Below are 24,823 nucleotides of genomic sequence, written 5' to 3'. Positions count from 1 at the left end.
CGATAAGTATATTGGCAAAATTATCAAAAATATTTGAAAAAGATGTTACAGAGTGCTGGCCAAAAAGATCCGACCACTAAGGTTTCTTAGACAGAAATGTAATACCACTTCATTTTAATGATAATATTATTGAATTAAACGCAACAAACAACATTCACATAAGTCAATGACACATTTTCGAAGAAACCAACAAGTAGTTCACATCAGAAAAGAGTTTCTAGTACCTCGAATGTCTTCCTCCGGCTTTGAGGACAGCTTCTATTCTTCGAGGCAGAGAGGAAACAAGAGAGTCACAGTAATCAGGCGTTATTTTTTGGGACCACGCCTCCAGTATAGCCTCCTTAAAAATTGTCGCCGACGTCGAGTTTTCTTTTGTCACTTCTGCTTTCAATTTTACCCAGCAATTTTCAATCGGGTTTACATCCGGTGACAAGCCAGGCCACGGAGCAAGAACATTGGTGGAATTTTCTTAAAACCATGTATTGACGATCTTTGCCTGATGACATGGCACGCTGTCATGCATAAAGATGTCACAGTTGCGAGTTCTGAGTCAAATAGGAACATTTTCCTTTACTATTTGCAAATAATTAGTTGATAGTTTCACCTGGCGGCATAAGATGGATCCCGCTCGACCTCTGGCACTAATTGTTCCCCAAATCATAATTTTACATAACGGGCATTGTAGCGTATGTTTGGTAGCCGTCGAACATTCACTTTATGCGTAGCAAATTGTTTCACCTGCGATTCGTCTGAAAACATGACACGTCGCCACATTCCCACGGTCCAATTTTTATGTGCTTTATAAAATTTGAGGCGGTCACAAATATTTTTCTGTCGTGGTTTTAATGCAGCGCGATAGGATCGAAAACTGAAATCGTCCACAAGACGTCGCCGAATGGTGCGAGAGCTCACATTCACATCAGGAGGCAGTTCATTGAAAATTTGTGAAGATGATACCAATGGGTCCTTCGTGGCTGCACGGCGGATCATAGGGTCAGTTTTTGAGGTGGTACATCTCGGTCTGCCACTGGATCTTCCTGCAATGCTGGTGCATGTTGACTTGATACGCTGAATGATGTTGTGAACAGTTGTCTTAGGCATTTGTAAATGTGCGACAATCGCACGTTCAGACTTCTCGTCTTCCATCAAAAGTCGTATTTTAGCACGTTTTCCAGGTGATGTTGTCGCCATAGTCAAATGCAAATAGTAATTCACAGCCGCGCATGCGATGGTACATATAACAATGGTACAACTGATTTGATTGGCTGATAACTAGCCAATCACGCATGCAAAACGTGATTGTGAAAATCCGAGGAAAGCGCTTACACTACAATGTACATACTGTATACATAGATAAACAATGCGTGTCGGATCTTTTTGGCCAGCACTGTATATCAAATTGAGAAAAATTTTGATAAAAAAAGAGCTATTCCGATTAATCAATTTGGCTTCAAAGAAGGATGCAATGCAATACATACTAATTTAAAATTTCTCAATATGATAACGGACTATAGAAACCAAAAAATAATTGTTGCAGTCATTTTACTTGATGTAAAAAAAACTTTTGATAGCTGTATCAATGCCGGATAATTTTAATTGTGCCACTATAAGTGAATAATGACTTTTTTTACGTATGCAGGATTGCAGTTTTTCCGAAAAGTAAAATTGATCATTTGGGCATAAATGCAAGTGGGGTTAAAATTTTTAAATTATTAAAACCAAAAACATTTTAGATTTTATTTTTATATATATATTACCATATGCTATAAAACGTTGAATATAAATTTAAAACATACATAAAATAAACATGTATAAAAAAAAAAATAGAAAAAAACGACAATCAGTCTGATTGTCGTTTTTTTGTATTTTTTTTTTTATATTCATTGTTCGAATGACGTCATTTAAAGCTCAGAAAACAAAACTATAACAGTTATTTATAATTAGATGGTTTTAAGGGTGACCCATGAGTCCTTAAAAATTGGAGGGGGATAGTACAAACACCTTCACAGGTTCAGGAAAAGATGGAGGTTTTCTATCAAATCTGGAATAATTAACCAGGAGGCAATTATTCTGGTCTATTTGTATGCTACATTGTGATAATTTACCGTTGAGGCATATAACGTTACACTACATTCTCCAACTAATTCAAAGAATTGTTTTACAAGCCCTATTACAAAGGCTCTATCTAAAATTAATGACATTGAAACATTTGAGCTTATAAAACAACTGGAGCGTTTGATTGAACATCCTAGAAAAATTCCCAAAAACAATTTTGACAGATGCAATGCTTTGTTATAAGTTGGTATAACATTTATCTACAGACTAAATTGACATAAATCTTTTTAGAGCAAAGTGTAAAAGTATTTGCCATAGCAGATGGCTAGCCACAAATTATGGGTTGTCACAGCAGAGGCTTTCATTTTATTGAATATGAGTAAACACACGTTTACTGGTGAGGTTTTTTAAAAGTTTCATTTAATCGTTAAAGGGGTAGCGCAAGTATATTTTCATATGTAATATAGAATAAAAGTGATTCACAGTATTGTTGATACCCACGTCACAAAGTAACAATGTTGTGACTGCTGAAAAGACAAGATAAGGAAATTCGAAAAATTGCCACGCGATGCATTTAAAATGGAGCTTATTTTGCTATTTCGGAATCCCTAGTTTGAACTCTTTTATTAGGCTCAGATGAAGAAACGATATTAGAATTTACAACTAAGATAATTAAAGATATAAGGAAAACTTTGCACTAGAGACACAAAAGTAAGCTTCATTTTAAATGTATGTTGTGACGATGTTGAGAATTTCCTGTCTTTTCAGCAATCACAACATGGTTACTTTGTGACATGGCTATCAACAACACAGTGAATCACTTTTATTTTATATTACATATAAAAATATACTTGCACTACCCCTTTAACGGTTAAATGAAACTTTTAAAAAACGTCACCAGTTAACGTGTGTTCACTCATATACAATAAAATGAAAGTCTCTGCTGTGACAACCCATAAATTGTGGCAAGCTACCTGCTATCGCAAATATCTTTACACTTTGCTCTAAAAAGATTTATGTCAATTTAGTCTGTAGATAAATGTTATACCAATTTATAAGTTATAAGTTGGTATAACATTTATAAGTTATAATAAAGCATTGCATCTGTCAACATTGTTTTGGGAATTTTTTCAGAATGTTCAATCAAAGGTTCCAGTTGTTATATAAGCTCAATTGTTTCAATTCTCTTTATGTCATTAACTTTAGATAGAGCCTTTGTAATAGGGCTTGTAAAACAATTCTTTGAATTAGTTGGAGAATGTAGTGTAACGTTATATGCCCCAGTGGTGCTTTATTACAATGTAGCATACAAATAGACCAGAATAATTGCCTCCTGGTTAATTATTCCAGATTTGATAGAAAACCTCCATCTTTTCCTGAACCTGTTATGGTGTTTGTATTATCCTTCTCCAATTTCTAAGGACTCATGGGTCGCCCTTAAAACCATCTAATTATAAATAACTGTTATAGTTATATTTTCTGAACTTTAATGACGTCATTCAAACAATGACAGTCTGATTGTTGTAAAATGTATGTCTAATTATATTTTAACACTTTTATTTTAATCTTTTAACGCACTTCATTCTGGTAATCTTTGGTACGACAAAATGAAAAGGCATCACCATATAAAACATCAAAAAAGATAAGTAAAGCCATCTACCAACTTAGAAAGTTTAATATTATTGCCATGTAAATATCAAGTTATTTTATACAATGTTTTAATTAGAAGCCATTTTATGTATGGTGTTGAAGTTTAGGAAACAGTAAATCAAAAAAAGTTATTAAAGCAGCTCAAATGTCTAGAAAAAGAAAGCTCGACAGTTTATTGGTCCCAACAAGGTACACACAAGACCGGTCCTATTTTAGCTGGGTTAACATTAATAAATCTTTAAGAGTTAACAGATGAATAGCTCATTCCAACTTTAAAAGTTGCGTGTTGGCGAATCAAGCCTCTAACAAAATTGCAGTTGAGGCTAATCGATTGAAAGATACGGATTTGCTCTTAAGCACACAAAAATTTAAGAAGCAAACAAAAAAAACCTTTGTACTATTAATATGGCTTTGAAATGTCACAATACCGGTTGCACTGAATGTCAATTGTAAAATTTTGTTTCATTTTTTTAGGACAGTATATCGGCTGTAAAAATGGGGAAATAAGAAAGACACCTTTAATTAAGTATTACACCCTTTCCATTTTCTAATTAAATTTACTTTTTTATTGTAAATTTATATAATACTGATAAAAATAAATAAATTTCTCATGAAATTAATAAAATAAAGAGTTCTCGATGACACGACTTCACACAGTTTTCTGCGAGTTTCCTTTGACTACATAATCAAAGTCTTTTTTTTTTTTTAGATTTATCTTGTCTTCTTAAAACATAGATTCTAATACTACTTTACTTTATTATGTTACTTTGTACATCAAATATATATTAATATTATTTTAATTATTTTTGAAGAATTTTGAATGTGTTCGTAATAAAAGTATACATTGTTAAAATATTAAAAATTGTATAGTCGTAAAAATACATGGAAAAAAAAGTTATATAATTAATAACTCAAATAATAAAATGCGACATTTTCAAAATCACGTTAAGGTGTGACATTAAATAAATCATGTTATTTCTCATCACACCTTATCATCAATTACATTTAAGTGATAAAATTTTTTAAATGTTATTTTTATTTAAATCAATAAAAGTTTTAATTCACTTGGCAAGCATTAAAACTATATTATAAAAATATTCATTCATTCTGTTTATTTTTACTTATTCAAATTTAATTATGAAAAAATATTAAAACCTCTAAGTATTTATATTTTTAAACGGCTTTTCCTTGCACCAGGCTGTAAACACAAGGGCAGGAAACTACAAAGGATTTTTAGCCCCCGGAAAAAAAAATTGTTTTCGTGTGCTTTATTTTCTAAGCCTTATTAATTTATACAATCTAATAGATTATAGTAGAAACTCTGTAACATGCAAAAGTTGTATTAAAAGACCGAACCACCTAAAAAGTTTTTTTTTTAAATAACTTAACTCTCACTTTTTTTTTCTCTATCAAAATTAATTTCTAAAACAATATTTGAAACAAAAATGTTAATAAGAGATTATAATAATAATCAAAGAGTTAATAAGATAAGAATAAGAAAATTAGTTTACTAATTAATAAAATTAATAGTTATCAATAACCTACTTTTACAGTTTTGTTTCTAAATATACAATTAATGGATTTCACAAATTGATAAAAGCGAAAATGACATTAATGAAGGTTTTATTACAATTGCAAACGGAAAATCTTAATGACGTTTTTATAACAAAGTCGTTATATGATATAAATGCAATAGTTATATCACAAAATAAAAGATTTTTTTATTATGCCAAGTAAAAAATGGAGAATACCAGCTATTTTCAAATTTTCTGTAGTTTTGCTTCATTAAACTATTCTTTGAGAAAAAGTTATCAAGTAAACGTAATTGCTTCCATGACAACAGACGCCATTATTGCAATGATTATTGTTTCTCTCAATGTTGTGGTTTTGTACACAATTTGTAAGTATCCGAGTCTTCATACTCCGTCAAATTATATAATATTGCAAACAGCAGCTTTTGATATTTTGGTTGGAGTTTGCAGCATTCCCATGCGTATGGTATATTTATATTTTACTTTGCGCAAAAATGTGACTTGTTTTTTGTTTGGCGTAATGGTAACTATTAACCATTCTCTTGGAATGATATCATTTATAATGGTGTTTGTTATAACAATTGATAGATGTGTTGCAATATTTTATCCATTTTACTACCATCGAGCGGTTATACCAAAAAAGAAGCGATGTTTTAGTATTTCGGCTAGTGTATTTATCTTCGTTATTGTTATGAACAGTTGCTTTATTGCAATCAGTAAGCTACAGTTTTTAATTTATTTTGAAATTTGCTTAATGATTATATGTTTGAAAGGAAGCCTCTTTGCTTATGCAAAAATTAAATATCTGACAATAACCATTACGCAAAAATACCAATCTAATAGTATTTTATCAATTAATTCAATACGCAGTGAATGTAAATCAAAGCGAGAAAAGAGAGGAAATTTAATTGCATTTTTTAGTCTCTTTTTATTGATTTTATGTTACCTTCCATTTATGATTGTTTTTATTATACCAATCATATATACTGATCACGATGAGAATCTTTTAAACATTTTTAAAGATTGGAGTTTTACAATATCGAGCTCAAAATCAATGGTAAACCCATTAATATATTGTTTTTCAATACCCACTATCAGAAAACGCATTTTTAAAAAATGGGCAATGCAAAGTACTCTATCTATAAAAGAAAAAAATTCAATGGCAGTTATCTTTAAAGAGAAAGACAAAATACCAAAGGTTAGTAACCATCAAGAAAACAGTTCATGAGATTTTAATTGTGTTTTAAATATTTAACCAACTAAATAAATAATCTCATTTAAAAGGTTGCAAAAAATAAAAGAGTTAACAAGTTAAATAACTGAACAAAATGTGTTTTGGCGAACCAATTAAAACCAAATACTTATCCTTGTTTTACAACTATGTGTTGCAATTAATTTTAATTGTTGCAATAAAACTATGTGTTGCAATAAAGTTTTTCCAACTAATACAACATGCGCAAGTTGTATAAATTAGTTTTTGATTTTGAAGACTTTGTGTTGCAGATAATGGCTTCATACGGTGTTGAAAACAGGCGGAGTAGTTATAATCAACTGATTTTTACAAAGTAGATATGAAAAAATCGATGGAAAATATTTTATTTTTTATAAGTTAATTTTAAATATATTTCAATGAAGAAAAAATTCTTTCGAGAAGAAAATACTGCTACATAAAACTTTATATTTTAAAAATATTCTTTAATTTTTTTATGCAGATTTTCAAACCTTTTTTAAATTTTTTTGGACTTGATCTTTTTATTATTGTTTTTTTATTCTATTATTGCTTATATATTTTGAAGCTTTTTTAAAAATGATTTTACTAGTTATATTTTGCTTGTTTAAAATAAAAAAGATTGTTTATTATAATCAAGGTGCTTTTTTAAAATAATTTTTTTTTAACAGTACGTTTATGGTATTGTATAAGAATCCCATTAGTATATGCAGGTCTGAGTTTAGATTGGGTACCAACGGACTCATCCCCGATATCACGGATCTGGATCCAGACCCGCCCCAGTCATGATAAAACAAGAAAAAAAAAAACAGTGCTTGACATTAGTGGGTGTGGGATATTGAGTGCGTGTGTCATCATAGCCGAAAACAGTCAAGATGTAATTCAAGTAGTTTTTCTCAGCGGCCTTGTTCGTCAAGGTTCGTGTTTCGGAATTATAGAGTTGAGAGAGGCTTATAACCACAAGTAGCCTCCTCATCTGTAGTGGCCTTATTGGCCTTGGGGAGGTAAATTAACAAAACAAAAAAATCCAAAAAAAAAGTGTTTCTATCTAATCCGGGGCATCAGAAACAATGCTGCGCTGCGTGTCTTCATCATAAAATGCTTTTATTTGATTTTTATAAAAAAAAGCCGAGAAAACTTTTTCTTCTTGGTTATTTAGGAGCTCCAAGAAAATCCAACAGTCTTGTCTTAAAACACCCCAGAAGAATACCTATATAGGAACTTCACACTTCTTTCCTCAATAATATCACATATATTGTCAGAGCAGGAACTTTTTACCTCTTGAGTTCGAAACATTAAAATTATCATTTATTTTAATATTTTTATTATATCTAACAATAACTAAGTTCAGAAAATTTGCGCAATTTAAAAGTTCTGAACAGCATTAGTTAAAAATATATTAGTCGAGTAACGGGATGTATCGGGTTTAGATATTATAAGACCCATACCCGACTTGTTTGGTTAGCGAGTTTGGGTCTGGCGGATTTCGGGTCCTTAATAATAAGACCAAGACACGGTTCAAACAAATCGAGTCTGGGTTTTTTAAATTATAGTGGGATTCAATTCAAAGTTTTACACTTAAAATTATAATATTGCCTAAAATTAGATTAAAAAATTGCTAAAGCAGTTTATCTTAGAAAAGCACCAATTACTTCGCCAAAATAAAATTATAAATTTTTATATTTTTATCAAAACTTGTTTTACGAATTTAATACACACAAAAAAACCCAAAGCTGTTTGGTAACTGTTAAATTAGTTTTTAACTGGCTTAAATTTATGAAATTTTTTTCTTCTAAAGATCCTATTTTTTTAGAGTTCATATTGCTTGTGATTCATAAATTTGAATGTGCAGAGTGTAACTCCCGTTATATACGAAAAAAACTACCCACCATCTCAAGAAACTGATATCTGAACACTACAAAAGAGAAAAATAGACTCATATTCATAAATACGCCAATGCTTATGAAAATTGTTTCATGTAATTGAGTGTTTTATGAAAACACTCAATTTTTTAACTAAGTTTTAACCATTCTATGAACATACTTTCTTTAAATTTTAAATCAAATTTATAAAATGCCGAGGCAAAAACGGAAAAACACCTATATATAATTACATGGAAAAGTTTTCTTTGGCATTTACATGTTTATAAATATGAGTCCTTTTTTTCCTTTTGGTAATGTTCAGATATCCGAGTCTTAAGATGGCGAGTAACAAGTTAACCATACCCAAATGAGACTTGTTGTGTTTATCTGTTACAGTGTTTACTAGGGATTGTAATCCTGGATGTCTTTTTCAATTCTGGGATTGAAAAACATCAAATTCGGGATCCTGGGATTGATCCAGGGATAGAAAAACAGTATAAAGTCTACATAGTATTAAACAGAATAAAAACTACATTTTTAACCAAAAAATATTTATTAAATGAAGGGAGTTTACATCACATTGTTACACGCATGAGAGAAAAATATGTTAATTTAACATCCCGAATAATGTTAAGAAATTGTATTAAAAATAAGAAATTTTTTTATGTTTTATGTGCTTTGAAATGCCACTTAAGGAAGCACAACGCGTCTTAAGTTTCATCGTCCAAACTTGTACCACCATTTTTAATCGGTGTCATTTTTTTTGAAATTTCGATAATGCCTTATGTCTAACTGGTTGCATCGGTGATTGCCCTTTTTTTAATTAAAAAATTATACTAAAACTAATAGCTATGGCTGTAAATAGGTTAGAATCTCGTCAACAAAGTACTTCAACCATTGCTTTAATGAGAACTTAAGTTTTAGTAATCTCTGATTATATTGTGACTTAATAATGTAACAGAGCTATAAAAATTATTTTGGACTAAGTAAATATCAATTTACTTAGTTCAAGGTAATTACTTTCTATTTATTAAGACCATCATTTACATTCAACTTACATCATTTGTCAAAGACAATGAAAACTTATCTCTTAACCAGAGTTTTATTTTAAAATCTTCGTGCAGTTTGGCAATTTAAACATCGCTATCTAGCGTTTCTCATCCCGCAAAAAATATTTCTAAAGAGCTGAGTTACTTTTAATTGTAGAATCCACATATGTCATGCTTGTTTAATTTTTAATTTTAAGAGTCTAACTTTTAAGCTTTTTTTTTAGTTTGAATAAATATTTATTTTTCAGAATTACAGAACAGAATAGAATAACTAACCAGCATGATATATTACGAAGACTTTCACTTATTTTTTTTTCTCTAAATCAAACTTTTTCGATAACTAAGGTCTTCTTGGAACATCTTAAACAAAAATAAGGAAAATAATAAAAACTATACGTTTCAAGCAAATATGACGTTCTTAGGATGTCTGCACAATATCAAATAAATTCAAAGTTACTTTTTATTTATTTATTTTTTTTATTTTTCCGAAGAAAGTTACAATTTATAAAATAAAATAAATAATAAAACAAATGGCTGGAGCAGGAGGAAGACATCAATTTGTCTCATCGCCAAGCCTCATTATGCACAGTCGGCTAGTGACTGGACAAAAGTAAAAAAACTAAAGTCAGATTTTTCATGTTAAACTTGTTTTAAATCAATATTAATATATTAAATATCAATATTTTATAGTGTGCATACAGTTAGAATATGAATGAGTAAAATGAGCTGTTGTTTGCTGGCAGTTGCAAACTTTGGAAACAAGAAAGAAGAAAAGATGCTAATATAGTTAGAAATTTATCAAAAATTGAAACTTATGAACATGCTTAAAATACTCCCAATAAAGTCTTAGCACTTATCTTAGATAATTTTTGTTTTGTTTTTAGGTGCCTCAAGAAGACCAAAAGGTCTTATCACAGAACACCGCGGAACAGCATTTAAAAAGGAAGTTCATGCCTCCTTCCTTACCAATGATGCAAAATATACCCAGAGCTCGCTTCGAACCCGGGATCTCTTGCTTCTAAAGCAAGCGCTCTAACCACTGGGCCACGGCTGCTTTAATATAAAAAAGTCTGATTATCAGCGCCTAAGGAACAATGATGTAAGAAAAGGCTGTAGTTTTTATCCAGCTTATAACAATGTACGGAAAGCAAAAGAACTTTATCTTCCAGAATATAACGTATGAACTGAAACTGACCATGCTGCAGAGGTCAACATGCAAGCATTGGTCAATCACACAGCTATATGATAGAATGCCAGGTTTAAGTTGTCAACTACTTAGAAGATCTTCAAACAATAACACTAAGGTCTAAAGTTGGCTTTGATGGATCAATTGGCCTAAGCCTTTATACTCAAATAACAACAGAAAAAGAAAACAGAAATATTACAGATAAAACCAGCTTATTCCTCATTTTTCTTTGCAGTTATCTGGATGTAGTAATGGTAAAAAGAAGATTATTTGGTCCAACCCTCATCCCCTTTATTTTGCAGACCAATAAGATTCTTCTATAAAAAAGAAACATTAAATGTATCAGTAGAAAAAGAACAATTCCTTCGCAACTCGATTGAAAAATTATTTACTACAAGTTATGAAAAATTTACAGTTCTTCAAAAAAATGAAGTTACAATGATGGATGGGAAAGTTACCACATACTATCCACGGTAACAAGATTATCACATGCTGCTCAGTTTGTGGTTGCAATCCGACAAAAATGAATAACTTAAAACTACAAAAAATCTCCCAATTACTTAAACTGGACTAAATTATGGACTTTCAACTCTCCATGCTTGGATCAGAACTATGGAATGTCTTCTTAAAATAGGCTACAAATTAACAATAAAGAAGTGCTACGCGAGAACCGTCAAAAAAAATGTTCAAGATAGAAAAGCATCAGTTCAAAAGAAATTTCGCAATGAAGTTGGGCTTTTAATTGATCTTCCTAGGTCATGTGGTTCAGGATCTTCAAACAATGGCAATACTGCTCGACGGTTCTTTCAAAATGCAGAGAAGACTGCTGAAATTCTCCAAATAGATGTCAGAATCATTAACATGTTGCATGTTAATTTGTGTACATTATAATCAGGATATGTTATTTATTCATCGCGGTTTAAAGACTTCTGCATCCAAACAGCTGAACGATATGTGAACCACATTCAAGTTATATCCATGGCACCACATTCCACAGAGCCTGCAACAAAAGTCTTCATGAGTGGCAAGTTGTGGATCGGATGGTTTTGCCAACTGACACGCTCAGTGAGGAGGGACAAGAAGCATGTAACAAGGATTATTATAAACATATTATATTTTTATGTTTTACTGATGTTGCTTGAATTGTGTTTATGTTTTCATTTTTCTGCTTTTCCTGTTCCGTATATGTTTCTTGCTACCAATATTATTCTTCATTGCTCATATGTCATAAATTTGGATCTTTTATATTAATGTTTAGTTAAATTTTATTTTTTTATTTCAAAACATTGAAATTTCCCTTATGAAACTAAGGCAAATGTGTAGTTGTTGTGCAACATGGCTTCCCAGAGCAACTATATATGAAAATAAATGTTACCAATTGACTTATAATCACCAAATTAGGTTATACAGCAGTAATCGACCAATAACCAGTATTTTATGAAAATATATTAACTTTGTCCGGTTAATATGAATTCTGACCCACTGTGTTATGGCTTCATTACAGGTTGTTTTTTACAATAAAATAAATAAAATCGTGATAAATGCTTGTGATAAAATATATATAAAATGTGTAAAACTGAGTTTCATAATTGATAAAACGGTTAATATATATATTTTTTATGAAAAATAAATTTATAACAAATAAAAGTAAAAGCAAATAAAAAAAATTTATTGTGCTAATTTATATTTTCTTACTAAAAAAGAAAAAGAAAATTTAAGTCAGTAGATAATAAAAAACGCTTTGATTCAGATTTGAACTGTTAAAATGTATTTCTTTTGATAGGAACAATCTGGGGGGAAAATTCCCACATATAAAGTCCATGGTGTTGGACTGAGTATAAATTTAACTTTAAAGTAAATTTTGGGATGACAAAGTTTGCTAAAATAGGGTTGAAATATTGGTGGATATAGACCATATTTTATTTTGTACATAAACTGTAAAACAAGATTTATGTTAATTTTGCATACATTCAACGCTCCAAGTTTGCATAAGAGAGGTTCACAAAACACTTTTTTACTTACTCCAAAGACTACAGAATTAGTTTTTGTTTACCGTAGAGTTTTTTAAAATTAGCATGTGCTTGCCCAGGCTATGTTACCGTAACTTAGGTGACTATGTATTAATGAAAAATGTAAACTTTTTAAGGACATGATATTTAGGAAAGGTTTTGCTTTATACATTAATGAAATATTTCTTGAGGGCTTTCTCTCTAAAGTGTTTATATGGAGCGTTCACGACAAATTTTCATGCAAGACCACATCTAAAAAGTTTATGAAAATTTCTCTTTTTATATTAGTATTGTTTATTTTTAGATCAGGTAGTTTAAGAGTAATATTTTTATTTTTATTTGGTTTATGAAATAGGATGAGATTGGTCTTTTTGACATTCAAAGAGAGTTTGTTACACCTGAACCATTTGTTTATTTTACGTCATTCTTAATGTGTCCCTATGTGAGTAATACATAGATGCATCGGGTTCAGATATTGATCCAAAGTAATTTTGTAATAAAAAATCTTACCCTATCTTTAAGTGCCAATTTTATACTAAATTTTTTCAGAAATTGAATTGCGTTCAATCGCTTGCGCCTAAAGAATTGTAAATTCGCTAATGATTTCTAAAATTAAGATTTTTAAAACTTTTAAATCTTTTTTTAAAGAGGATAGCTTTCCTCCCCCTATTTTCATAAAGCGCATAAAAAAAAAAAAAAAAAAAAAAAAAAACTGTTTGTGGTGGTTGAGACAATATTATTATTGAGTCAAGAAGACACTAGTACCACATGCAATTTGTTTTACAAGTTTATTTATTTATGTTTGTTTAAAAAAACATTATCTGCATTGCACTGAGTTTATTAAAACCTTATCTTTATTAGTTTACTTATTTATTCAATAAAGTTGAAGAAATATTAAAAGTTTTCAAGTAATCCTGTTTCTATAATGGTTACAGATCCCTTAAGAAAAAAGTAAGGTTTATTTTTTAAAAATAGTTCCAAATGCAAATTTACAGTTTAACTTTTTAAAGTTACATTTAACCTTAAAAATATGTATAGATCTAACGTTCTATTTATAAATAAGGCATTTTTTTCATGATGATTTTTTATCAAAGTTAACATTAAATTATAAAAGAATATCTACTATTTTACTAATTTAATGTAACGATTCACAAGGTATATACATTTGAAAAAGCAAAGCTTATGTTACAATCTAAAATGCTACATCATCTCTTGGTATATACTGTGTGATACACTTATATATACCAAAATAAGATTCAGTTTGAACTGAATGTTTTTTAGTTGGTAGGGAAGTTCAGAAAGAGCTGCATTGATAAATTACACTGCATTATTGACTTGAAAAAATATTTTGACACTATCAGTAAATATTAACAAGTAAGTATGTTAAGATTGCAATGAATAATATTTGATGTTTGAAAAAAAAAATTATTTTCATGAAATTTACTCTCTTATTTTTTTTTTTATAATAAAGCTAGAGGTTGCATCAAATAGTTTACCATAACTTCTTTTCAATCATATATATAAAATACTATAATAAGATTAAAATAATAAGATTTCCTAAGTACCAAATCACGTCAAATTTGTTTAAAAGTTTCCATATAAATTAAAAAAAGGATAAGGAATCTAATGGAATGGGGAACCTTTTTAACATTTATGCACAATTTCTAAGTTCTTAGTGTTTAAAAACTTTGATTAAATAAAATATCCGAAAATGCTAAAAAAGCTGAAATAATTCTATTTAAACCACACTCTGTACAAATTCATAAAAAATTAAATTTCAGAATCAGTGGCCAAAAGTTAAATCTTGTTAGTCAAATTAAGTATTTAGGAATAATGTTAGATGAAAATCTTTCCTTCACACACCAACTGAAGTAGACTGCCCTTAAAATCATCCGTGCAAATGGAATGTTAACAAAGATAAGGCATTTTGTTACCTACAAGACTCTCATAAATATATGGTATGCTATATTTAACTTGCATATGCTTTATGGTTGTCAGATATAGGGGCAAAATCAGTCAAAGTCTACAAAGATCATAGAAAGCCTTCAAAATAAATCACTTAAAATAGTTCATTTCCGATCTGATAGATTTGGCTCTAAAATCCTCTACAATCTCTCAAAAATTATGAATCTAAAAGATCTAATATTCCTACTGAATTGCACATTTGTATGGAACAGTTTGCATAATAACTTACCAATAAGCTTCAATAGTTATTATAAATTTGTTAATGAAAGTCACTGCCTTAATCTTAGATCAGCATCATGTAACTATCTTGTAATAACTTTAAAGCTAACACTTAAGTATGGGATTAATTCCATTAAATATAAATCCATTAAATCATGGAATTATCTTCTCTCTGAAATCAAGACATTGTATCTATAAAAAGGAAGTAGAGCTCTCTTTATCAACAAAGTCAAGGAATTTATCCAAGATAGAAATAATAAGTGAAGCTTCTGCTGTGTTATTTATCTCAATAATTGTCTTTAATGTGGTTTTGACATTGTACCTGTAAAATTCAAGTTTTTATTGTCTCTTTTTTTAAAGAACATGCTGATGTTCTTGTTATTGTATTGTTATCGTTCTATTTAATCGGCCAATGGTTTAGCCGATTAATCGGTTGCTGGTTACCAATAGCATAGGCTAGTAGGTCAAATCACTTCTGATGAATAGGAACTTGTTAAATATGTAATTTAAATCCTTAATTTTATTATAATACCCTTAAATAAATACATTAAATAAACTAATTATTATTACTTATTAATTATTAATTATTAAACCCTTAAATAAACCTATTATTAGCCATAATCGGCATTAGCCGATGGCACATCACTAATAAATATGTGTAGGTCGTCACATTTTTGTCTATTAAATAAGTTTGTGACTGATCCTAACTTTGTATTTACTTTATAAAGTGAAATAAATGATTAATTGATTGATTTGAAAAAAGAACTTTTCAGTAAGGTTCCCAGTAAAAAAAGCGAGTATAGTCTTTCTCCTATTCAAATCAAGTATTTATTTATGTTTTCTTGAAGAAATGGCTCTTTGAAATTTTGTTGAGAAATTATGTATGTTTTTTTTTTCTTTGCATATTGTTTACTTTGATTTTTGCGCTTGATTTTTGACGTTTTTAAATTTTATTTCGGTGCCTTTTCTTGCCAAATTTTCCATACTTAAGTAACAAGGCTTTTTGTCAAAAAATCATTAGTTTTTCCAGCACAAAAAACTTTGGAGCCAATTAACTATTATACTATTATTCATTGGAATAGTTAACCTTGAACTTTATGACTATTTGTTTTTTCTAGCAATCTTCGATAATGACCTTTATTAAAGGTTTTTACAAAACTGAAAAAACACAATATTTAAAAATCTTCATTTTTTTAAATTTATATAGCATTTTGCACTTTTTACTTCTGTTATTTACTTATTACTCCCCTAGTTTTTTTTGATAAGCATGATGTTTTTTACATAGAGTCTATAGGGCTTACTTTATATTTGTAAAGTTAAATTCTGTTTAGAGAATGGTTATTAAAGGCATTTGTTGAGTCTGTTAAGTTGTTGAGATTTGTTTTAAAGTCTAGCATAGCCTTTTAGATTCTTTTGCATCACATTTAAAACAATATGCATTATTGACGGTTTTTGGAGTTTTTGTACGTTTTTTCTTCCGCATAATTATTTTCTGATAAAATATTCTTATTTTATAGTTACTTTTATGATATGATATTATGGAAAGGTTTTGGTTTATACATTGATGAAATATTTCTTGCGAGCTTTTTCTCTAAAGTGTTTATATGGAGCGCCCATGACAAATTTTCATACAAGACACCTAGAAAGTTTATGAAAGTTTCTTATTTTATATTAGTATTATTTATTTTGCATAAACATTTTCTTATAAAAAAAAGTATTCTTATTTTTAGTTACTTTTATTTGCTTGTCTATTCTTAATTTACAATTTTTTTACACATAATAATGTATTTATTAAGGTAGCATATAAACTCAAGTCATGCATACTTTTTTAGAAAGATTTTATCTTAGTTATGCTTATAACTTTTTTTGCTGGTTTTTGACCGGTTAAAAAAATTCAGAGTTTAGAAAAACAAGGTTTCGCAAATAATCATGATATAATTTTAGAAAATTATTTATATGTATATAATATATATATATATATATATATATATATATATATATATATATATATATATATATATATATATATATATATATATATATATATATATATATATATATATATATATATATATATATGTATAAGATCTCAAAAGGGTATTGTATATGTATAAGATATATAATGTTATGTATATATATGATATATATATGTTATATGTATAAGATCTCAATTTCTTGTCTATTCTTATATATATATATATATATATATATATATATATATATATATATATATATATATATATATATATATATATATATATATATATATATATATATATATATATATATATATATATATATATATATATATATATATATATATATATATTAGGGTGGCCCTTATATGATGATAAAAAATTAAATAAGAGCAATGTTAAGTCTGACCATTTTAAATGGTTCCATTTCATACAAAAAAATTATGTGTAAAGTTTCATAAAAAAATATTAATATTTAGAGGTGGCTCAACGCCGTCAAAGTTTTCTCATATACGAATTTTTGATGTCTGTGACAGAATTCAGCACATTTTGCCATCAGTTTCATACAGAAAATTAATTCTAACTACTAAAAACAGTTCTTAATTACAGAGACAAACACAGAAACAATAGAATACACAAAGTTACACATCTTCACTTAGTTGAACTAGTTAATTGTGAAGTAAGGTGGATTTTTTCACATTCGGAAAGTTTGCCCGGTTCTGTTCGATAACCTGCAGAGCATATTGCAGCTGTTCTTCGCTCTTAAATCAGCCAGACTTTGTTGCATCTTGGATCAAGGCAACTCCTCGTTCTGCATGGTTGTTTGTTACTGCCTGGGATTTCACGATAGCCTCTGCAACCTTGAAGTCATCTCTCCTGTTCCATGATTCAGGATCTTCGGCCAGGAATCCATCTGGCATGCCCAGAATAGAAAACAGGTTTCTGCTTCTTTTTGAGACAAAATCAGGAAGCGTCTTTTGTTGTACTGTCGCCAAGTCCACCACGACACGTTTCAAAGGTACTTCTTCTCCTTCCTGTTCTAATGATCTTTTAACAATTTCGCGCTTCGTAGTGAAATCCACTTCTGGATCGAAGAGGCTGAAAAGGATCAAATCTTCTGACAGGTACCAAAGATGGCCCGCAAGCTTGCGTGATGTTGCGGCACCAATATCTTGATCAGGGTAAGCCTGGAGTTGTTGAATAAGTTGTAGATCATTCCTAGCGGCTTTGTAAGCCAGAGGGGCCAAAAACCAGAACGTGATATAAACCTTTGCAAGAAATATGTTCACACGTAGGAGGCCACGAGACTCTCGCAAGGTCAGCTTAAACTGTGATCGAAACAGCCAAACCTTAATAATGTAAATGGCTTTCGCCATCCATCGAGCTTGATGCATTGACCCAGGCGCTCGAAAATTCTTCCAATCTGTAGGCTTTCTTCCTAAAAAGATGAGCATCAGTTTGAGCAGCTTGCGATAGTCATCTCGTGGCTGATGATCTTGCAGCTGCTGTTCACAGAAAACAATGATTACATGTTTGACTTCGGAGAGTTCAGCTGAGGCAACATCATCCGAAAAGGCATCTTCATAACTTTCCTGGTCAAAGGATGACCACTGTGCTTGAAATTGTTTGAAAACGAGTATTTCCGGAGCTTTACTGGGTCCCATACAGACACAAAAAGCAGCAGCCAATACCAGTTCCATGATGTGATGTCGACAACCAAAGTGCAGTAGAGGCCGCCCTAGTAGCTGTTCGAGAAGAACGCAAGCGCCAGACAGCCGACCGGTGTTGGAAGAGGTTGTATCGAAACACATACCATGGACAAAGTTTTCCAGCTCCCATTTTCGGATAGCATCATAGACTGCTTTGGCCTCGTCTTGTCCAGTGCCTAAAAAGTAATTTATAGTAGTCTTTATTAAAGTTTTTCTGACGTGATTTCACATTCACATTTCATAATAATAAATGATTTCGAAATTTATAAAAACATTTAACTAAAATAAAAGTAGGCATATATATTATACCATTATGTATTACTTGCAGGAATCTTTGGAATATCCAAAAGCTTTGTCTTCCCCATTGTTGTGACAAGAATGGGCAACCTATCCACCTTCTCTGTTCCAGTCAGATCTTGCATCAGCTTGCCATCCCAGTGTACTGTAAGAGCAGTATTTAGCTTAAAATGTTGAATGATTCCGGAGGCAATTTGCTGTCGGTGTTTCCGACGGAGTCGTTGGATGGTTGATCTATTCAAAGCGAGTGATTCAGCGTCTTGTCCAAGAGCCCTCGAAGCCTCAACGATGACCATCATAGCAGCCCTGTCGCTCATTTTATTTCTATCAAGCATAGATGCCAGCTGTGGTGAAACAACACTTTGGCGTCCTCGCTTTCGTGATGAAGAAGAAGGAGTAACAGTACTTGTGCTTAGAACTGGATCCTCATCTTCAGGTTCAGACTGACTTTCTTCTGAATCAGCGCTGCTGCTCTCCAACACAGCTTTATCTAGCAAGGTGTTTTTATCAAGTTGAGATCGATGTACTCTCTTTTGCAATATCTGCTTTCTCTCATTCTGCTTTTTTTGTTGTTGAAGCAGAACCTTATCGATTCCGCCCATGCAGCCAGGTCGTCCCTTTTTTCTTTGAGATTCCAGAAAGACCTTATCTTCTTGATTCTCAATTAGCTCCATGGCCCCAGCATGTGCAATGTCGAACAGTTCTTCTATTGCGGCTGAAAATGCGGTTTCATTTGTTTGTTGAGTCTCGGTCTTGCGGCTCTTGTTTTTCTTTAGACTTTTCCACTCGAAGAATAATTGCTCAAGCTTTTTGATGGAATCTTGATGATGCCTGGTTGGAATTTTAGCTCGAAACCAGAAATCTTCAACTTTCTCAATAGCGTGGGTTGCAGCCTTTCGAATATCCTCTTTCAAAACATTGTGGAGATGTAGAAAGTGACCAAGAACCTGCTTCCCTGATGGCAATTTACTACCTTCAATTCTTTCAGCAGGGCTAACAAGATAAATTTGTGAACGCAATGCCATCTGAAAATGCCAAACAGATTTATACTAATCATCATAATATTATAACATAATATTAAACTATGCAATTTTTGGCATAAACAAATTACAAAATTACACATGCCATTGACATGCCATGCAATAATACAAAACGAAATCTACAGTCATACAGACTCCCTCATATAATTATATATATAACATAATATATTTTATAATTAAATTGACATACTAACCTTTGCTGATTGCTAATATCTGTGATTATTGATAACTATTAAATAGAAATTTTATTTTGATTAATTAACAAACAACAGTAGAAGAAGAAATTTATAATACAAGATGGCTACAAAGAACTAGCACAAGATTTATTTAAATATTATATAAGATGCCCAATAGGTGCTAATATTAAATTATATTACATGTTTAGTTTTGTTTACTGAAAAAAATGACTGAAGAAAATTATGAATTAATAAAATTACTGAGGAAAATTATAAATTATTTATTTAGATATATTGAAGAACATTTTTTTATGCGTTATTACCTTTATATTTATTATAATTTTATATTTAATTATTTTTTAGATTAGTACATTATTGAAACATGATATCTAGTTCAAATTATTGATTGAAATATATTTATTCATTTAATATTCAAAATCATTTATTGAAAAGAACCTGAAATTTTTTTTTTGGTATTCTCACAAAACTAAAGCTTAGTTGAGCCACCTCTAAATATTGTTCAATCCTGCTCATATTTGGCCTGAATTATTTTTTTATATATTGGAACTCATCTGAGGGGTCAGACAATGATATTTTAAAACTTCAAAAATAAGGGCCACCCTAATATATATATATATATATATATATATATTATATATGTATAAGATCTCAAAAGGGTATTGTATATGTATAAGATATATAATGTTATGTATATATATGATATATATATGTTATATGTATAAGATCTCAAAAGGGTATATTGTTAATTTTCACCACCCTCTGTTAAATTTTGAGCTGGAACAATCAAGTAGAAGTGACAATTGTAGAATACCCAGACAATTTACCAATTCAAGATTTCGTCACCATTTCTTCACAAACAGAGTTACAAACAATTGGAATTCTCTTCCTCAATGGATAATAGATAAAGATAACTTGAAGCTTTTTAAAAACAGCATTGATAAATATTTTAGTTTCTGAACACTATTTTTTGTAATAGGCTGTCATCTTAATTCTACCTAATTAAGACTTAACACACCTCTAGTGTGTACAGCATCTTTTCCGTTTTATTCTATTCTAAAACGAGTATAAAAGTTTCATAAAATCATTAAAGTATTGAAAATAGTTTCAAATATTTTTAGTGTTTACAATACACTTCTATATTTTGCTTTGTTGACAAATATTATATATGGCGTAAACTATATCTAATAACTTTTTTGCTTTACTTATTAGGTTACTTTCATTTTACTGGTAGTAAAAGTGTGCCTAAGAGAGTTAATAACATTTTAAAATAATTTTAATGAGCGGAGAAAATTAGCAATCATTTTTCCTCTTTAATTTCGTTAACTTTAAAGATTGAAGTTCTTATTATTACTTGAAATTGTCCAAGAACATTTTCATTCAATTTCATTCAACTACTTTTTTTTTCATTTAATCTTTTTATTTATTTAAAAAAAAAAATTGTTTTAAAAAAAGTTTTTACCGAAATTTTTGAAGTCCTTTTAATAAATGGATTATTTTCAAATAAACTTAAAATTGTGTAGTTGTTTTGATATTTTTAGAATAAAATTAACATTAAATTACGTGGATATAAAACTTCTTATTTTAATTGATTAAAAATCTCTGCAAGCTATTTTAAACTATTAACATTAGCAGGTACTTTGAACATTGATTAATTGCAAGTTTTTTATTTCAAAAATGCATTGAATTTATTTTAAATTATTGCTTCAAAAGAAATATGAATTGATCAATTTTCAAACAGGTGATTTTTGTATTTATAAAATTCAGTCATGAAGAACTTTTTCAATAAGTTTAAATAAAGAAAAAAAAAGTTGACAGTCAATTCCATGTTGTAGCCTGTAGAATCGACTACTCATCTTCAAGTTCTTATTTTTGTTTATTATATATATATATATTTTTTGCCAACCTGATACTCACCTCTAAAAGGTCGAGGTCAGCAAATTATTGCCAACCTCATTTTTCCTAATTCTGTGGGTTATATATATATATTTATATATACACACACACACATATATATATATATATATATATATATTTATATATATATATATTTATATATATATGTATATATATATGTATAATTATATTTATACATATGTATATATATATATATATATATATATATATATATATATATAATATATATATATATATATGTATAATTATATTTATACATATATATATATATATATATATATATATATATATATATATATATATATATATATATATATATATATATATATATATATATATATATATATATATATATATATATATATATCAGGCCTTGTTACGATATTTCGCTGCGTAGCGAAAACGCGTAACACATTTCTAAGTAACTCAACTCAGCAAATATATTTTGAATCGTTAGAAGTTATATTGCGTCACTAGCGTCTTTTCAAGTACCGCATTGTAATTAAAGTTATTTTATTAACGCGTTAAAAATCATACAAACAGTTTGTTTTTTTCTCACTATAACAAAAGTTACAAATAAAGTCTAAGTTCTTATTAAAAAAATCATTTTTATTATTTTTTTCAAATATGAACTAAATTTTATTTTGAAAATTTTTTTTTTTTTCATGAAACGTTAAATATTTGTTTATTTTCTTATGATTTTATATTTGGTTTTTGGTTATTTTATTAACTGTTAATACATTTTTTCTTATTTAATTTGTGAACTCTTTTTAATAATGTTTTTAAACAATAAAGTTTTTTTTTGTTATTTATCAGTTACCGATAACATATTCGTGATCATAATTTATTTTCATAAATTAAATGAACGTCATTAAAACTTTACGTTATGGAATTAACAATAAACAAAATATCTTATTAATAAAATATTTACATCAAAATAAATCGTGCATTTTTTAAACTTATTATGACTAAAAATAATTTTTATATTTAAAAGGAATTTATATATTTAATTCCTTAAGATAAAACTTAAAACACTTTTTTTTTTAACTAATTTTTAATAACAAAAAAAAAATTATGAAACAAACTGTTTCTTTAACAAAAAAATCTATTATTTTACAATTGCGGTTAAATGCTTTTACTTACGACTTTATTTCTTCTGAATAAACGTCACGTTAACGATAATCAAAAGATAATTTAAATATTCTAAAAGATATAAGTTTTTGCGTAGCGCAAAACTGCTGAACGCGTAGGCAAATTGCCTTTTTGCAAGCAAAATGCGAGCTGCGTAGCGCTTCTTAACAAGGCCTGATATATATATATATATATATATATATATATATATATATATATATATATATATATATATATATATATATATATATGTATATATATATATATGTGTATATGTATATATATATATATTTATATATATATGTATATATAAATTTATTTATAATTTAGCTATGAGTTAGAATCAACTATCAAATCTTTTTATACAGGAGGAACATCATTTGTGAGTAATTGTTAGATTTCATTTTGTTTTGCGTTTTATAAATTTTATTTTATTAAAAATTGTTTTTAAAAATGTTTTTGAAATGTCTGTTGTTCTGTCTAAATTAAAAGTTAAACATAACTTTTGATTTTATACATTTTGCTAATTATTTAAAAAAGTTTTTTTATCATGAAAATTTTGTTTTATTTATATGGCTGCAGTTTTTTTGAGTTTTAGGAGTTTTATCATTAAAAAATCAGAGTTATTAAATCATAAATAAGAATAAAAGAGTCAATAAAAAACATTTCCTAAACTTTTAAATGACCATTAAATATAGTAAATAACCATTTGATATTGAAATAGTAAATGACCCTTTGACTTGACTGCATAAATATTAAATTCTACAAATATTTTACCTAAATTAAAACTTATATTATATTTTAAATATATGCATTTACGTTTTTTGTATCATTTTTTAACAATATATTTTGAATTCCAACCACCTGAATTAAAAAAAAAAGTTTTAAGGCCTCAAAAATAATTTTAAGGCTAATCATTCTATTTAATGTTAAAGCATTTTGGGCTTTGTCATTAAATAAAAGAAATCACAATATTAATTCAAATTTCCATTATTAGCTAGAGTTTTGGCTTTTGAAATATATATTTTATAAGAATCATCAGAGTGTTTATTAACTAAAAAGTCAATTGGTTTGTTAATGCATTTGCAGCAGTCTTTACGTCTACAGTTAAATAGTAGTTTGTTATTAAATTTAATTTTAGTTAATACATCGTGTCAAACTTCAACAACACATATGAGTTCAAAACTGTCTAATTTTGATGCAAATGATTCAGCAGTTTGCACGATAAATTTCTTTTAACCCCAATTTAAAAGAATGAACAGCATCCATATGACTTGCCCATCACGTATTACTATACTCTAAGTTTGCAATAATTTGGTTCAAAAATTTGCAAATGCTTTGTAGACGCATTGAAAGCATTATACATAAATTTTGTTATTTCTGAAGATCTTTAAACTCTATTCGTAGCAACTAATTTTTTCAACAGTATTAAAAAAAAAAACTGTCAACATTTATTTTTTAACATTTTGGCTTTAACAAAATCTTCGCATTCTACTCATAAATAGTTATTCATTTCTAATTGACATTTATTCTATGATCAATCTAAAAAATTAATGATACATTAGAGATGTGCCAGAACCAGTTTATGCTGGGTCCCCAATTTTTTGTACCTGGAAGAAAATTCTGGGTCCAAGTCCAGGTACCCTGTACAGGGTCCATTTTTAAAAGTTGGAAAAAAAGCTTGTGAAATCTCTTGCGCTGAATTGCTAACACAAAATAACACTGATTAATTTGCACTGATTAAGTTTCCCTAAATATATCAAGTTTCTTTTTAATAAACAACTATATTTACACTTGAGGTCAT

At 28.8% G+C, this 24,823-nt stretch overlaps 2 protein-coding genes across 3 annotated transcripts in view; both read left to right on the top strand.

Annotated features, from left to right (window-relative positions):
* Positions 1 to 5,360: 5,360 nt before the first annotated feature.
* Positions 5,361 to 7,024, top strand: LOC105843322 (trace amine-associated receptor 8c). Its single transcript, XM_065794782.1, has one exon. The coding sequence runs from the start codon at positions 5,446 to 5,448 to the stop codon at positions 6,463 to 6,465; it is 1,020 nt and encodes a 339-aa protein (XP_065650854.1). The 5' UTR covers positions 5,361 to 5,445; the 3' UTR covers positions 6,466 to 7,024.
* A 6,261-nt stretch (positions 7,025 to 13,285) lies between these two features.
* The window catches only part of LOC101238227 (transducin beta-like protein 3), a 78,122-nt gene continuing 66,584 nt past the window's right edge, over positions 13,286 to 24,823 (top strand). For both annotated transcript variants that reach the window (XM_065795727.1, XM_065795728.1), the window contains exons 1-2: positions 13,286 to 13,522; positions 23,350 to 23,401. In XM_065795727.1, the coding sequence (XP_065651799.1) occupies positions 13,497 to 13,522; positions 23,350 to 23,401 (78 nt within the window). In that variant the 5' untranslated portion in view covers positions 13,286 to 13,496. The remainder of the gene's footprint in view (positions 13,523 to 23,349; positions 23,402 to 24,823) is intronic.

The sequence above is a fragment of the Hydra vulgaris genome, chromosome 04, assembly GCF_038396675.1.
Source record: "Hydra vulgaris chromosome 04, alternate assembly HydraT2T_AEP".
In the NCBI taxonomy this organism is placed as follows: domain Eukaryota; kingdom Metazoa; phylum Cnidaria; class Hydrozoa; order Anthoathecata; family Hydridae; genus Hydra; species Hydra vulgaris.
Note: the sequence above shows the minus strand (reverse complement) of the source record. Positions and strands in the feature narration are given on the sequence as shown.